The sequence below is a fragment of the Lutra lutra genome, chromosome 14, assembly GCF_902655055.1.
Source record: "Lutra lutra chromosome 14, mLutLut1.2, whole genome shotgun sequence".
Lineage (NCBI taxonomy): Eukaryota > Metazoa > Chordata > Mammalia > Carnivora > Mustelidae > Lutra > Lutra lutra.
Window position 1 is genome coordinate 75,114,022 of NC_062291.1, and position 16,737 is coordinate 75,130,758.

The following is a 16,737-nucleotide window of genomic DNA, read 5'->3' on the forward strand; positions in this document are numbered from 1 at the left end:
AAGCAACTTGGAAAAGACTAGAAGACTTTCAAAGACCAGGTACTGATTGGCGCCGGGCCCCGCAACACGTCTCACCAAGCGGTTACCTTCTTACCCTGGAAAGGACAGTGTTTCCTAAGGGTATCATCCTGCTGATGAGTGTGATGAAATACAGAATGATGGGTCTGTGTGTCGCTCTACTCCTAGGTGTATGTAAAACCCATGCCAGCAGACTCCTGTCAGACCCAGGAAGGAGAGCATGAAGAAAACACGGGGTAAAAGTCCTCAGAATAAACCACGGTGTTGATTACAATGACTAAAGTCATCGAATCTTGGGCAATTTTCTTACTGAAAAGTGACCGGTTTGGGGAACTCAACCAAAACTGTCAATAACCACAGTTGACCTTGAGTGGGAAACTGTCAGTGCTTTTTAATAAGTGTGGCGAGGAGAGTTCCAATCACAGCATAACAGAACTTGTCTCAGAGCTAATGCAGTCTGTAGTCAGTATATCCTAGAGCACTATTATTCCATTAGGAAAATTACAGTTGGAAAACATTACATTTTAATTCCCCGTGAGTAAACCGATAAGGAACTGTAAAATCATCACTGGAAGAACATGGAAACAGGCAAGCATAACAAAGCTACAGAAGGGTAATTATCTCCAAATTTAGGAAGTACATTGATTTCCCTGCCTACCCGCCTCTTCGAGCCTACACTTAGCACACGTGCAAAAACGAAACACAACCACTGACATTATTACTATCATTTTCTTTTGCCCTTCGGTGAGAAACACCTGACAGCTACATGCTGAGCCGCGCTAACAAAACTAAACCTTCCACTTTCTTTAATAGTAAAATTACCATTACTGAATCATTGTCATAAAAAATGCATTCAAGTACATTACCACTTATTTTAAATAAACACCAATTTGGAAACAATCAACGTGGAAAAAGCTGTATAAGTTTTTTTTTTCTTTTTTAAAAATCCCTGATTACATTTCTATTTATTCACCGTGGTAGACTGAAACGTATTTTTAGAGACTAACTACCACTTAATTTCTTTAAGAAAACACACATACACACACAACAAACCTGTGTATGTAGAACAGCAGTGAAGCAAGAAAACTGTGTGCTTATCACTTCTCATCACTGTGCAGAAGAAATCGCGACAAGTCGCGATAAACCACGGTGCTGGTGCTGCTCAGTATGGGAGAAAACACGAGAAGCTCCGCGCACAGGGCGCACGGTTTACTGAGATAGTACCTGATGAAATCCAAGGCTGGGACTTTCCCCTCCATTCTGCATTTGGGCCACCAGTGCATTCCCACCGGGATCCTGGGAAGACTCTGGACACAGTCACCGGTGCACATGCCCCATCCCAGAGCAGACAATGCATGTCATTAGCCTGGTCTCTGGGAGGGCTGGTTTGATGTCTGCAGCTCCTGAATTTGAAGCTTATCGCGGTATATCCTAGAGAGTGATCTGTGCGCCACGGTGCCTCACAATTTTCACGCTGCTCCAGTTTCTCAAAGATCAGACCGAAAACAGAAGCTGCTTTGGGGAGAGGGGGTTTTAAATCTCCTTAAAGTTGGTCAGTTCTACTCATCCACTCATCCACAGCGCTGCAGACTTGCAGCAGTACATTTGATGAGTGGTATGCACGTTACCTAAAATGACAGACACCCAAATTTTCTGTGACCTTCTAAAAGAAGTCACACTTAATACAGTAATTCGAAAAAAATATCTTATCCCTAGGAAGAAAAACAAAACCTACAGAGGATGTGTGTGTTGCTGAGCTTACTTATGTTAATAGGTAAATTACTTACAAAAGTGACACCAGAAAAAAAGCCTGCATTCTGAGTACAGTGACAAGAACAGAATGTCTACGGCGCTTGCCAACACACCAGAACTGATCGCATACCCCCCCAGGGAAGGGTCTGTGCACCCATGAGCCCTCCGGGGTACGGATCAGCAGTGGGAGCTGTCTGCGTCTCTCGTTTTCTCGATGCCGTCTTCTTTGTGTTCCGGTTTTATATCCTCTTCGCCATCCTTGCGTGCAGTGGAATCTTTTTCAGTGACCTGGTCTTTGGTTTGGGGTTCGTGTGTGGAAACAGGATCTAAAACTACAACGGGTCCCGCTTGCTGCTCATGGCCAAAGCTCTCGCTCCTGTGTCCGGTGTTACTGAGAGGCCTGGAGGAAGAACAGTTACACAAAACAATAAAAAACAGACAGAGAAAATATTTGGCTTTCATATTCCTGGATTCAGACCAACAACAACAACAAAAAAAACCCCAAATGCTCTAAGTCTAATTAACATGCACAAAGTGGTCTTTGAGGTGCCAGCCATTAAAAGAAAAAAGGAGCTATTAGATGACATTAGGAGCGCGAGGCCAGAAGAAAGAAGGCGGAAAAAGTCAGAGCAATTAGCTATGGAAGTGTTAAAAAGCCAAACGCACCTACCTGTTAATTACACTCTTCTCAAGAAGTGCAAAGCTCCTGGGTGCCGCGCACGGGCCTCCCCGCTGCCACCCAGACTCCTGTCCCACCTTCACTTAGCCAGGAGCCCCTCAGTCCCCACGGCCATCCCCTGCGCGTCCCTGGGGACACCTGGTGGCAAACTAGCTCTGAGCGAAGTGAGCCACCCCCACCGCGGAGGGAGAGCTCAGAGATGCTCCTGTCAGGACGGATAAGAAGAAATCTGAAATCTGGTCAGGCCAGGGGAAGCTCAGGAAGGAGTGAGGCCGATGGAAGAATCCAGGCACTAAGCTAAAACGCTAAGTGACCATCAACTCTTTCTAAAAAGGAGAATCATGCTCCTTGAGAAATGTCTTAAGGAATTTCAGAAGCTGTTTCCTTCTCCACGGAGGCTCCCTCGCTTCCCTTCTATTCTGATGCAAGCAGCTTCCTCTTCTCAAGCTACGTGGGTGACAGTCTCTGCGACAGAGCTGTCCGTGTGTTCTCTTGCCACGGGTCAGGAAACCTGGCCACTGGCACCTACTCCTCTCAGGAGTCCTGGTCAGAGGCCACCCTCTGAAGGTACTGGGGTACCTGACTTGGTCCTGAAGCTTGACGGGTGCGGAGTAGGCAGGGCAGGGGCTCTTCCGATCTATCTGGTCTTCTTGGCAAATGCTAGGACGTTAAGCACGAACCAGCACACCCCCGTCCCACCTCTGGACACCAGGACTTGCACTGAGGAGCCCACTGCTCGCCCTGCCCCTTGCGGGAGCTGATGCTACTGTCCCCGACCCTGGGAGCAGGCCGGAACCGCTGGCCACTCCTTTATCACCTGCTCCTTCCCCCTTGCCGGTGTCCCCACAGTCATTATGCAGCACCGGGTAATTAGCTAACATCCGTCTTTTCAAATAAAGTGGGAGCGTCCATGAAACAGGGACTGTTAGCCTTGTTCACACTTCTACCCCGGCACCTAGCACAGATCCACTTGTGGCATAAATGGGCGGATACTAATGAAGCGTGAGAGGCTCGGAAACCCAGGCTTTCGTATGAATAGGTCCGGAGGTCTCTCTTCTATGACAAAAACAGCAGAACAGATGCACAACTGAGAAAAAGCAGCCCCCAGGGTCCGGCCCCAGGTACTACAAACTCAAACCCCACAACCGGGGTCTTCCCGCTTTCTGACCAGCACTACGGAACCTGTCCAAAAAGCTTGGAAGCCACGCCCCCTGGCTGCCGGGTTATACTGTCATTTGTTGATGATGACCAGGTCACAAACGCACAGGGTCTCCTGTGGCAGTGGTAAAAGCACTGGGATGGCCAGGAGTGAGAGAGGGAGGGCAGATTCGGCAACACCCTTGTCACTAGAAAACACCAGGACACTACCCGTCAACCTTGGCCAAAGATCCACTTCTCAGGTCATCTGTTGCCATGCTTTGGGAATTTTCCCCCCAGTGGTACCTGGTTTGACCTTCTTGGACCCAGGTGACACCTGGAAGACAGTGTCCACTAGGGTACAGGCAGAGGAGCAGAACCACTATGAGAGAGACGTGGGCTCTACAATCCGAATTAGTCGTCAGGCAAGGGAAAGAGCCAGTCCATCTAGGGGAGTCTGTGGCCTCTGTGTTGGAGGCTGGGCCTGAAGTCCGTAGTTCCAGCAAGGAACTGGAGGGTGGGAGAAAAGTACCAAGAGATGGAAGACAAACCAGAGGTGCATCCGTCCAGCCCAGTCTCCAAAAGCGCGATGCAGACCACCTGCAGGACACCCTGGAGCCTGACACAGGGAACCGCACACACCCCTGGTCTAAACTTTGGAAATGCTGGAGGAGGAGGTGGGGGAGCTGGGAAAACTGTGGGCCAACTAGGTGATACCTCACATGAACCACAGTAGCGCCTGCCCTACGTGGACTTTCCGGGCCATCAGAACAAAACAGATGACTACTAGGCCACTCCTGCCTTCTCAATCTCATGCAGAGTTCTCTTGTGGTCAACCCTAACCTGGAGATAAAGGGGCAAGGGAATTTTAGAAAATGAAGCACCAGCCTAGCCAGGTTGTTCCAGGCAAAGACACAACCGCCCATAGGTCGGCCACCAGTCTGACTCCGCCATCTTGTCGCGGAGCCCACGGCTAACTAAGCCAGCCAGTCCGCTCTGAGCATGGCAAGGAAGCTTCACCTCATTCCAGCTGAGCAACTTCCATCGACCCACACTGACCTTCTTCCTCCTGCAGCACCACTGCGAATGTTTTCAAGCCCGTGTGTGTCTGCAAGCGAAGGGGGGATGAACACATCTGAAAAAAGCTTTCTGCCTCGGCTCCAAGTGAAAACTTTCAGGAGATGCTCCCAGGGCACAGGGACAAAAAGATAACTGGATGTCAACTGAACTGAAAACTCAGACACCCTGTGTGGTCAGGATGAAATTGGCCCGAATTGTCTCCGTCTAGAGAATTGCTCTTCTTTCCTGAAGTAAGTTTCTCAACTGCAGATTAATCTATTATTAAGTCGCCCACAGCCTACAATTTGAGAACTCTTTTCCTTTGATAATTGCTGAACTTGGCGCTGTGGGCAATTTCTCTGAATCTCTGCACTGAGAGTCAGAGTAACCGATTTCTCCGGGATAATGACCATGGACTTGGAATCCCAATGGGTTAAGGCTAAAAGGCACTGCAGCAATCATCGAGTCCAAGTGTTCCTTTAACCGAGGAGCAAAACGAGGCTGGGAGGGGAGAACCCGTGGCAGAGTCAGGTCAAGAGTTAGGAGCCGTCTCTGTTTTCCTGCATTTTCCATGAGGCTTACCCCAGATGGCTTCTTCCAGAAACAGGATAATGATGCCACAGGTTAATTTTGGCATGCTTACTGGTTTATGTCTTTCTGATTCTGTTTTCAGATGTATCTTTCAGAGTCTGTCCCTTTCAGCTATGCCTTGCTGTTTTCCCCTCTGTTATCTTGTAACTCCTCTGGATTTGAGACATTAGGCCTGGTCCTGGTCCCCACAGGGAGCTGCCCAGGGCTCTTCTGGAAAGAGTGACCTTCCTCTGCAGCCCCCACCTCTCTCCATCCCCATCTCACAGGAAGAGCCAGAGTGTACCATCAGTGACAGTGCCAAGAACCCAGGCTCTTGCTCTGTGCCGTCACGGTGGCAGATTCTAGCAGGTTAAAGCTTCTCCTCTAACATAAACTCCCAGGGGCTCAAATGCCACAATCCAATAGGAATTATAGTAGACTATCATTTAGTTCCATTTTTCTGCTTTAATTCTTCACCTAAGGGCAGTGACGACAAATGAGGAATTAATAATATTTAGCAATCCTGAAAAGTATGGCAGATCTTCTGTACGCTACAAAATCTCCAAGTAAAACTTAAATTTTATGGGTGTTCCATAAAGTAAGACTAAACTCACGTGCCATTCGGGTTGAAAGGCATGACAGACAGGAACTAGTCTAACCTTTCCGTTTATCAGATGAAGACACCAAAGAAGAGTGAGTTCATCAATCTGCTCGAGGGCACACACCTTGTTAAGAGCAGACCTGGGACTAAAATCCTGGAATCTGGATTTCCTGGGGTTTCTTTCTTACTACAACATACTGGTAGTCGTTTAGGATCCATTCAAAATATTTTCATGGATCATTTTAGAAGGTTTGCTCAAGAGCTGTTTCAAGACAAAAAGAAAAACCAAAAAAAGTGAATTAAGAGCTAAGAGGCAACACAGCAATCTGTGCCGCTCCAGGAAGCCGGATGGGTGCCCTCTTAGAAAGCAGCTGCAAGGGACCCAGAGTGCGGGGCTGGGCACGTGGGGCCACTTGCTGGTTGGAAGAAGGACCCGACTCCAGAGCAGAGGGGTACCAGGAGCACTCGAACTACAGTAGAAAGCACTGCCAAAGCTGAGCTTCCAGAAAGGGACTCCATGATTTCTCAGACTGTATTACAAGAGACGAAAGAGCAGCATTCTAATTTTTTTTTTTTTTAAAAAGCACATCATTGTTTGCATTCAATGAAACTCCTTTCAAAATCAACTTTCCACATTCCAATTATATTCAACAACATTCTAGCTAACATTTCGGCTGCAATTCAAATTAACTAATGCCCAAAAGAGCCCTAATAGACGTGGTTCTGAGCTCAATTGAATACAATCAAAGCTCATGAAATGAAGGGGGAAATGCTTATTTCATGCAAATTCTGCATATCACTCAAGCTTAATTTTACTGATAATATAAAGGTGGGACATTTTGAACATTACAGTGAATGAAACTTTTAAGCGGCGAGAGTTATTTTATAAAATGCTACCTCTGAAAAGCTGATTGCCAAACAGTATAAAAATGGTTTGAGGCATAAATGCCAAGTTCATTTCTACTTCACTTCTGAGGTAACTATCTTTCAAATCGCAACAGCTGGACTATTTAACACAATCTGGTGAATCAAAGTATAGTTCTTCTCTGGTCTCCCAGTGGGACGTCTGCATTAGTCGGTGGCAGCCATCCAGCAAATGACGCACAGCCGGACGGTCTGAACTCTGTTTCATTTACAATAAAAATGAATAAAGCCGCAATCATATTTACCACCTCCAAGGACAGAAAACGGAAAGATTTAAATTCGTCTTTATAAAGTAGTTTCCTGGGAAAACTCCAAAGAGGAAGTCAGTTTTTATATTTTCCCTGGTGTAAAAATACGAAGTCTTACTTTGTTTTCAGTCTACAGTCTGTAGGGCAGGGCACAGGGGCGGCTCTGTAGCAGACGTAATGTTTATTGTTTCCCTTAGGCACCCTCTTTTCCAGGAGATTTTAATACACTTGTCCAAAATCTCCCAGAAGAGTTTCAAATAGAAGGTGCAACTGTCTGTATGATTTCCAATTTTAATACTTTCAAATATAATGAAGGTAGAACAAAGCTGAAATCTTTTGGCTTTGTGTACTTTTCAAAACTCCATTTCAGGTCAAAGAATAGTTTTTCAATTCGGGTCAGCTTCTCTATCTGATGAAAAAAATAGATATAATTTTAAAGTATGAAAAGAAAAAAAAAAACCCCAACCATTGTTTAACAACAGAATAGCACCGTGGTTTAAAAACCTGACATCAGCTATCAAATGCTGCTTTGCCCTAAAGACTAACAAGAATTCCTTCTTAAAAGAAGTAACAATGGCTGAGCAAAGACATGTGTGTCCACAAGGAGCCGTATTTTCTTTAGTGGAGTTACTGGAGCACAGGGATCTCGGTGCATGGGTTCTGGCCCAGAGGCGGTAGGCCCCCCAAAGACTCGTCCCAATTCCCTTGATCCTAACATGAGCGAGACGTGGACATTCACAGATCCGGAAATACCCTGGCCCTAGGGAGGCTCAGGAACCCAGGGCCATTCTCACCAGCAAAACCAACACCGATAAAGCAGGAACTAAGATTGATTTCAGCTCTGGCAAAGATTTTGAAACATGTGTGATACGTTCTGGGCTACTTTTTAAGCTTTCTGTAATTTTCCCCCACTTTAAGTCACCATGAAAAACCCATCCAGATCCCAGCTATTAAAAAGTGAACGTTATTTCAAAGTATTTTAAGAGACGTAGTCTTCTACAAAATTTACCATATATACCACTGGCTCCTCCAAAGGGCTATCATGCATACAGTGTTGCATTTTTATTTAAGGCTTTCAGAACAGTATTTAAAAATTTTCAAACACTTCACCTTACATTTACTTTGTTATGTATTTTAAGATGGGAGGTCACAGAGAATTCAGTGTGCCGCTTTTCATACACAGGACAAAGTATATTTCAAATGAGATGTGTTTATCAGTTTCCAGAAGTGAAGTCAGTTTATTCTGAGATCTGAAATTGCATTTAAGTTTTAATCTGCGACTTCTGTTTGAATAGATTAAAAATCTCCCCTCGGCATCACCATATACAACAAAAAGGAAACATAAACACTGAAAGATGCTTAAAAGAAAAAACTGCAAAGTACGAAAGGTAATTTGGTTCTCTCTGCAGAAATGATACATTTTATGCTAAGTCTCTTAAATCACAGGTGTTTACAACCAGAGGCAAATGTTAGGAGGCAATTAATTCTTTGAGAGAATCGACCATGACTTGGTAGTATTTTTCACAGTCATTTTGCGATTTACTCAACAGAATGTTCACACTATATGTCAGACAGCCTCAACAATTAACCTGGAAGAAGGTGTTCATACAGCGACTCAGAACACTTGTTAGACAATACCGACGGGCGGACCTCTCCGCCAGTCCACAGGAGAACTCCCGGGGCGAGGCGTGGGGGGGCGGGGAGGAAAAAAAAAAAAAGACGAAGTGAGGGGATCTCAACTTCCAGAACATCCAGTTGTTCTGCTAATTTTGTTGTTAAGACTTAATTATCCATGTACAGGCACACAAGGAGAACCTTTGTAGCGGGGCTTTGCTGAGCAGAGCTGTTTCCTGTGGTGTGAGTACACAATTCGACAGCACTAAGATTACAGTGGAGGGCACAGCAAATCCTTTAATTGTATAAGAGCATCAGATTAAGCAGTAACTTCCATGCAGTTCGTTCTCCCGGCTAGTTGTCTCTTCTCAGAAGCAAATGTTTATTACTAAGGATAGGGAAGGGGCCCTCCATTCTCCCCTCCACGCCATGCACACGCACGCACACACACACACACACACAGAGGAAGAGAAAGGAGGAGAGAGGGAGATGAGGCAATGGTGTCGGATGAAAGAACAGGAAGAAAACCCGCCCCTTCCACCATGGGGACTAAAAGAACTCCATTTTCCATGTGAACAAAATGTTGACCCCAACCTCTCTCAAGGAGTAGGTGTATGGCCAGCCAAATTCATTTCCAGCTAAGGTCAATGTTTGAGAGAAGCATTTTATGCCAAGCTTCCCTAAAAGTAAGTTAAGAATTTCGAGTTCTATTTGGTAACCTATTGCAAAAGCACAGCTTCTCCAGCTCCAACCCAAAAAAGCAGCACTTTCAATTTCATTTTTCTAAATCAGTTTTACACTAGAAATAATGACCTAAAACTAAAGAGACCAGTTAGAGGTCAAATGATGATAAAATCAATCTTACTTTTAATTCAAAACCTGAAAGGCAATTAGGTATTTTTCTTTTATAGAAATGTTTGACTGATCACAGTAACCTAGAGACATCTAATGTTAGTCTTTTATCACTACCCTTTGCCATTCAGTTAATGGCTCAAACAAGATGAACTCTTACAAAAATAAATCTGCGTGGGGACAAAAGACGCAGGTATTTAGAGATACCACAGATCTAGAAATTAAATGCAAATTACAATAAAAATGGTTTCATTGGAAATGGACAGTTTTCTACTGAAATTGAATTCCAGTCATTGATACCTGGGCTTTTGTTTTTTAAATTCTTGTACGGCATGGTGTGGCCTGTTTTGATCTCCTGAACAAAAAAAGGCAAGCTAGCTGCCTGTCTCGTGGCTAAAAAAGTACAAGAGTTTGATAAAGCTTAGTGTTTTGGGGGGAGATCTGGGGTTGAAAAGAAGCATGATGAGTGAGAGAAGTGTTCTCTGGGTGGGTCTCTGGCAAATGCGGCTTTAACAGTATCTCTGCGAATGAGGACCAAGAGATGAAGACCCAGCTATGGAATCACTGAGAAGCACACCAGTGATGATGGAACCTGAGTCCACGTTCAAATGGGTTCTCCCCTTGGAAGCTATGTGTTGTAGGAGTAACTGGATGAAATGAACAATCATCTTGGAGGCTGACTGCCTTGTTTAGCGGTGACTGTCAAGACACTGACCCTCCTGGAAGCGTTCACAGGAAAAGTGAGCATGGTTGAATAGAGAGCTCAGTACGGATGGGGAGGACCACCGGTTCATGACATGCTTCAGAGACAGAGAAGCCAGAGGACAAGAGCACACGACGTCACCGTGGGGCCTGCCCGACAGGGAGACAGGACTCTTTGAAGATCTGCTCAGCTCCTTCTCCATAATGAAAGCCCACATGGTCTGCCTCTCTTTATAATAGAGATGTCCTAAAAACATGACAACCAATGGACACTTATGCACAAACCCAAAGGAGCTAACGGGGAACAGACCAAAGACGGAGGTGTCTCAAAAGGGTACAGCACACAGCTGATAAAACAAAATTTATTTTGGGCTACAGAATATATCTTTTTGAAACTATCACAGCAGTGACTCACCTTTACTTTATATTGCCATGTTATATTATGATTAAATAAAACACACCTTCTGAATGCAATGATGAGTTAGATATTTCAAGATTTTGATTCCCGGGGGAATAAATTATTCTTCATAGTGTTTGAAAATATCCAAAAAAAATTAAAAATGTGTAAATGAAACTTACGCCACAGACTCTAAAGTCACTTGGGCTGGTTTTATGATATGGTACTTTGCAGAATTTGTGAAGCTTGCCTCTTTTGCTGGACATTTGACACAAAAAAACACATTAAAATGATTTATTTCACCTACTCTTTAAGTCTTTGTGCTAATTCAGATTGGCTCCTCTTTTCAGAATTGTTTTACTGGCTAACACTTTCTTCCCTTGGCAAGAGACTCTGTGACCGGTGAGGTCAGGCTCAGGAGTGGGAGGGGCAGAGGGCTGACCTACCCACGAGGGCATAGCGTTAGAGGAGCAGGACGTGAGCATCACTGGGGACGGGGAGGGATTAACTGCAGCATCACTGCTTCTAATAGAAGACAATCATTCACTTTCCCCTCCATCCCTCAAGCTCTTAATATGCACAACCCAATACAGTTCAGAAGCATGAGCTCTGGGTACAGTCAGATCTGACCTGACTCTCAATGAGGAACAGAATTTTGGGCCAAGTGTTTGCCTCGTCAAGCCTCAGTTTTCACATCTGTAAAATGGAGCTATGTCCAATCTGTACATTTAGAAGAATTAAAATTATACATGAGTGTATAGGACTTAATGTTAGCGAAATAGAGTAACAATAGCAAAACATCGTGGAAGTGAATTCCAAGGTCCAGAACTTCCAAGATGGAAACTGGTGCCATTACTCATTGTCTCATCTATAATCAACATGTATCTCCCGCTGGAAGCAATTAAAGTACTTCTCCCCTTGGATAGATATTGTTATAATATGAATATATACTTACATATATGTTATAAAGAAAAAATATTAACTAAAAAAAAGAGAAAACACATATACAATGGAATGTCATAGGCGTTTCCCCCAAACTGTTTTCCTAGTCCCCTTCGCCTGTAACAGTAGAGGACATCAGGCCCCTGCATTCAATTGATAACAGAGCTAACGTGTTTCAGGAACTTCATACAGACTTAGAACAAAGTATCTGTGTATACTGTGTCACATTAAAAAGTCTACAGCTGCAATCGTGGCAACTGATGGCTATTTCTAAAAACTGAATTCACTTTCCAAAGCCAAAGTGATTTGGAAGCCCCGAACATACAATGGAGATTAAACTAGGCCATATCACTTTTTACCAAAATAAATGCTGACACACAGGGCACCTGGGCAGCTCGTCAGTTAAACGTGTGACTTTAGCTCAGGTCCCAATCTCAGGGTCCTGGAACTGAGAACTGCGTGGGGCCCACTGCTCAGCACGGGGTCTGCTTCTCCTTCTCCCTCCTGTCCTGCCCCTCCCCCTGCTTGTGCATGCTCTCTCTTGCACATAAATAAAACCTAGACAGATAGATAGAGAGACGGATGGATGGATGGATGGATGCTGGCGCTAACTCTCCTGTAGCTGTAGCTGTCCAATTTTTCTCCCATGTGATCAGGTTATCTCTAACCCAGGCAGGTCTGCGAGCATTTGGAACGACAGCAACAGGGCTGGAGTGAGTCTCCTGACACCCAGGAGCACTTTTCTGAACAACGACAATCATTTTGATTTGGATTTGTAAATTCTGGTAATGTAGTTTAAAAAATTATTTTTCATTCCTGGGTTTGTGTGTGTTTTAATGTCAGTTTGTACTGAGAGACACAATGCAGGCAGAAAATACGGGCTTGCCTCTTGTTGCTTATCTTAACTGTGAACTTCTTTCCCAAGCAACCACATTTGTGAGAAATGACCGAGGCTGTGGGGGGACTCTGGATTTTAGATAAGATTTTAGATAAAAAAATGCAACAAAAAGAAAACAGAACAGTGAGGTTGCACAACCTTCCCAAGGAAACCGGGCCTGGTCAGGGACACAGGTGTCCGATGTCAAGGCTCTGAACTCAGCTCTGGTCCTGGATGAGGGAGCCATGGCCTTGCATTACGACTTCAATGTAAGACGGAAAGGAATTTACTGAAATAGTTCTCATAAGTTCTCCAACTCCCATAATGATTCTACAAGGCAGGTGTTATCGCCTTCATTTTACACACGAGAAAACACGAATCCTGGGCTCTATAACTTGCGTAAGGTCATAATGGCCACAAATGGCAAACCCAAGATCAGGACGCCCATTTATCTGGTGGCGTGGGGAGAGCTCCTGTTCCGGCAACAACCGGATGCCTCTGGGCGCCCTGTGCACAGATGGAAAGGCTCAGGCTGTTACCCTGCTCCCCCACTCCCTGGTCTGTAGGCTTTTACAAGGGAAAATACGAATCATCCTCATCTTTCTGACCCTGTGCAACACTCGGCCTGTTTCCAGGTATTACAGCTGTCTGAAAGCAATAAAATAACTCTCTTTTAAATAAGTCTACAATTTGGAATTTTCTCTTATTTTACATTGACCATCCCAAGCATGGATTAATGTGGATTAATGAGTCTTACATATTTTAACAAGGCCAGATTTTTACTCTCAATCAATAGGAAAGAGCATGAAAGCAAAAATCAGGTTTGTTGGTTGTTGGCTATGTACCTATATGTGTATTCTTTCTTTATTTTACTTGGCCAACTCTTCACCCCTCACAGCATGAGGGGAGATTATTATCATCATTCCTGTCTGAATTATAACTAATCAGAAATAACGAAATTCAAGTTCGCTATTAGATTTAAGATATTACTAGATAATAATACTTATTAGAAATAATTAACAGGACACAAATATTTCTAAAGCTATTATTAAAATGGAAATAATTAGTCTTCTCCAAGTCTTGGATTATCTTTTCCTTTTTCTTAAAAAAAATATAAAACCCTTGCTTTGCTTAAGCTGATGACAAGAATGTTAATTTTAATTAAGCCTTACAATTAAGTGTTAAAGATATCTCTTACCATGTCATGAGTCCCTAGGACATAAATCCATATATTTCTGGCTCCACCAGACTGGAGTTAACTCAATTATTTGGAACACATATATATATGTTGATTTTAGGAAAGTATTAAAAAAAAAAACTTTCTAGGAAACCTTGGTGTTATAATTTTCTGATTAAGTGAAGATCTTATGCAGAAAACACCTTTGTTTCTACTCTTTTAAAACCCTTAGTAGGGGGGCACCTGGGTGGCTCAGTGGGTTAAAGCCTCTGCCTTCAGCTCAGGTCATGATCTGGGATTGAGCTGGGATTGAGCCCTACATCAGGCTCTCTGCTCGGCAGGGAGCCTGCTTCCCCCTCTCTCTGCCTGCCTCTCTGCCTATTTGTGATCTCTCTCTCTCTATCTCTGTCAAATAAATAAATAAAATCTTAAAAAAAAAAAAAACCCTTAGTAGGTTTCCAACCTTTCTTGTCTACCTGAAGCCATACAAGCAAGCATAGCTGAATCTTTCCTTTAAAAACTGTGCATGCTACTGTCTCTGATAACTTTATCTTATGTAGGTACAAAGATGCAGAAGTTATACAAAACTGAGCCAGCTGGAAATGGCGGCAGAGCATTAAAACAAAACAAAAAAATGTTATACAAAACCAAAGAAGCCAACCACAGAACACTCAAAAATCTCCAATATTTAGTCTATGCATATGTGGGACTGTTGAATAACAGAGGAAATGCTGGTTAACTGGGTATTCTAATTAACTGACATTCTGTTGTTTTAGTAATACTAAAAATGTACTCATTGTTCATTTATTCAACAAGTATTTACAGAATTTCCAGGATTTTCCCAGGTGTTGGAGAATACTCCAGCGGGCAGACAACAAACAAACAAAAAACTCTTATCTTCATGGAGCTTACATTCTGGCAGAGGAAGAGTGGAGGAGGGCGAGGGGAATCAGAGCTTAGAGGAAGAGGAATTGCAATTTTAAACGGAGTGGTCTGGGTAGGCCTTACTGGAAAGGTGACATTTGAACAAAAAAAGGACAGAGATGAGATAAAGAAGAAGGCAGTGGGGAAGGACAGTGGAGCCCGTAGGGACAGCAAAAAGAAAGGATTAGGGTGGAGTGATACCGGGAGGGCAGGTCAGGGTGGGAGGAACTGGGGGTGGGGCAGGGTGGGGTGGGGTGGCCACCAGGCTCAAACACCAGGGTGGAGCAGCCACAGATCAGAACAAAGATGCTGATTATTAGAGTAGAGAGGGTTTTAAAAAGCAAAAGTAACATTCCGTATTTGGATCACTGATGTGATTTCCAAGTGCTTTGACCATCCAGGTCTCTGAGATAAGACAAGGTAGAGATAAGTCTCTACCTTCAGGCTGGTGTTAACCGGGAGGACTTCTTAGAACCTGCCAGAAACAGTCTTCAAGATAACCCTTCTCGGTCCTGGCAGGCTGGTTTTCAAGGAATCCTGATGTACCATGCGAGATTTTGCTTTCAAAGCTTTCATGTAACTACATTAAGTTAAACTTCTTTTACTCATTAAAAAAAAAAAACCAAAAAAACTAGGTTTGATCATAAATGAATGAAGTGTGTGTGCCCGTCTGGGACATGAGTAATTACCAGGTACATACACGAAATACTGGGATTTATTTGGATCGTCTAATTATGCTTAAGAAACAGATTTTTCAGAAAGGCACTCTTCTTTGCTAAATGACTGTCAATATGAAAATACACGGCGTTAGTTATTTCAGCTAAAGAATGTCAGGAGCTGAATCATCAAGCAATGGGTTACGAAGTTTAAAAGTTAATACAGCAGCCCTGAGTATTTGTATTAGTGCTTTAAGTAGCTAAATTAAATTGAAATGTGCCTCTTAAGCAGTCATTGAACAAGCAAGATGAGAAATAAATTGAGCTTCACTTAGGCCTTTATGGCATCTAACAACTGTGTCTGTCAACACACGGATCCTTTTCACTGTCAATTCAACACACATTTTGCAGACCTTGGGCCTGCAATTATTTCATTTCCTTTCTTGGAAATGTAATTTCCACTTACTTTTGGAGAATAAAAGACAGACAAAAGGAGGAAGGAGTTGCAGTATTTTCTGATTAAGATTATCTGTATAAAATGGTAAAGGAAAAAAAAATCTATACGCACACACTGAAGCAGTTCTCAGCAACTAACCTGTCTCAGCCAAATTGCTTTTGTGTCTGGATATTGGTTCAGATGTAGCCAGACTGCTGATGTCAAATTAGGTGTTAAACAAATTTAATAGGAAAGATGAAGAATGAATATAGATCATCTTTCTGTTAGAATTGTTCAAATGACTCCAGTCAAAAGAAAGGAAATGCATGACCGCAGGAGAAAGTGTGCTTTTAATTAAACACAAAGAAATTAGATAAAACTGTAAATCAGCAAAGAAGGCCATTCATTCCAAAAGAGGGGGGAAAAAAAGTTAATAGGGCCAGGGAGAGAAATGTAAGAGTGGAAGAAAATACCAGTTGACAAAAATAGATCTAAATTGAATTGCAACTTCGTTTGTCCAGGCTTTACCTTTTAAACTAAGACAGGTAGAGCTACCAAAAAAAAAAAAAAAAATGTTCTTTCTCTCCTGAGAGAACAGGAAGTCAGAGGTTTTAATTAACCATGATTACAATATTCGGCCGATCTGATTTGTCTCACCTCTTTCTTTTTGTCAAGCGGCAAACCAGCTGATCCCGGCAAGAGAACTTCAGCAAAACTAGACTAATTCAGAGAGAGCGTGCCTCTGTTATAAAAACAAACTGACCCTTCACCAGATCGCTCTGAACGCATTCAACAGCAAGATTAACTCTTGGACCAAGTGCCACTTTCCCAAAGCAAGTCTGCAGCGAGAACTCCTTCCGTAGTATCTCTTCAGTCTCTAGAGAGAGCAGTATATTAAGGCACATCTTTCACTGAGGGCTAGAAAACAAGGTTCTAAAAACGTCCCCTTCAAAGTCTGAAGATCTGGCATCTTCCGGAAGACCTAGTATCTTCCTGGACCGCTCATAAATCATTAAGAGGGATGACCCAAGCATTTAAGCCCGAAAGGATGATTAAGTCTCTTGTGATGCGGAGTAATTGTCATCCAGGTGAATTCTGTGTGTGGAAGAAGAACCTGATTACCAAACAGTTTAGGGGAAGGCATTCTCTTTACCCATGTCGACTTTGGATCA

General features: G+C 43.4%; 1 protein-coding gene across 4 annotated transcripts in view; it reads right to left on the reverse strand.

Moving 5' to 3' along the window:
* Nucleotides 1–384: 384 nt before the first annotated feature.
* The window catches only part of SHTN1 (shootin 1), a 99,021-nt gene continuing 82,668 nt past the window's right edge, over nt 385–16,737 (reverse strand). For 2 of the 4 annotated variants that reach the window (XM_047703420.1, XM_047703418.1), the window contains one exon: nt 385–2,170. In XM_047703420.1, coding sequence (XP_047559376.1) covers nt 1,948–2,170 — 223 coding nt within the window. In that variant the 3' untranslated portion in view covers nt 385–1,947. Of the gene's footprint in view, nt 2,171–16,107; nt 16,661–16,737 lie in introns of those variants that run through there. The other 2 variants (XM_047703421.1, XM_047703419.1) reach the window with 2 other exon arrangements.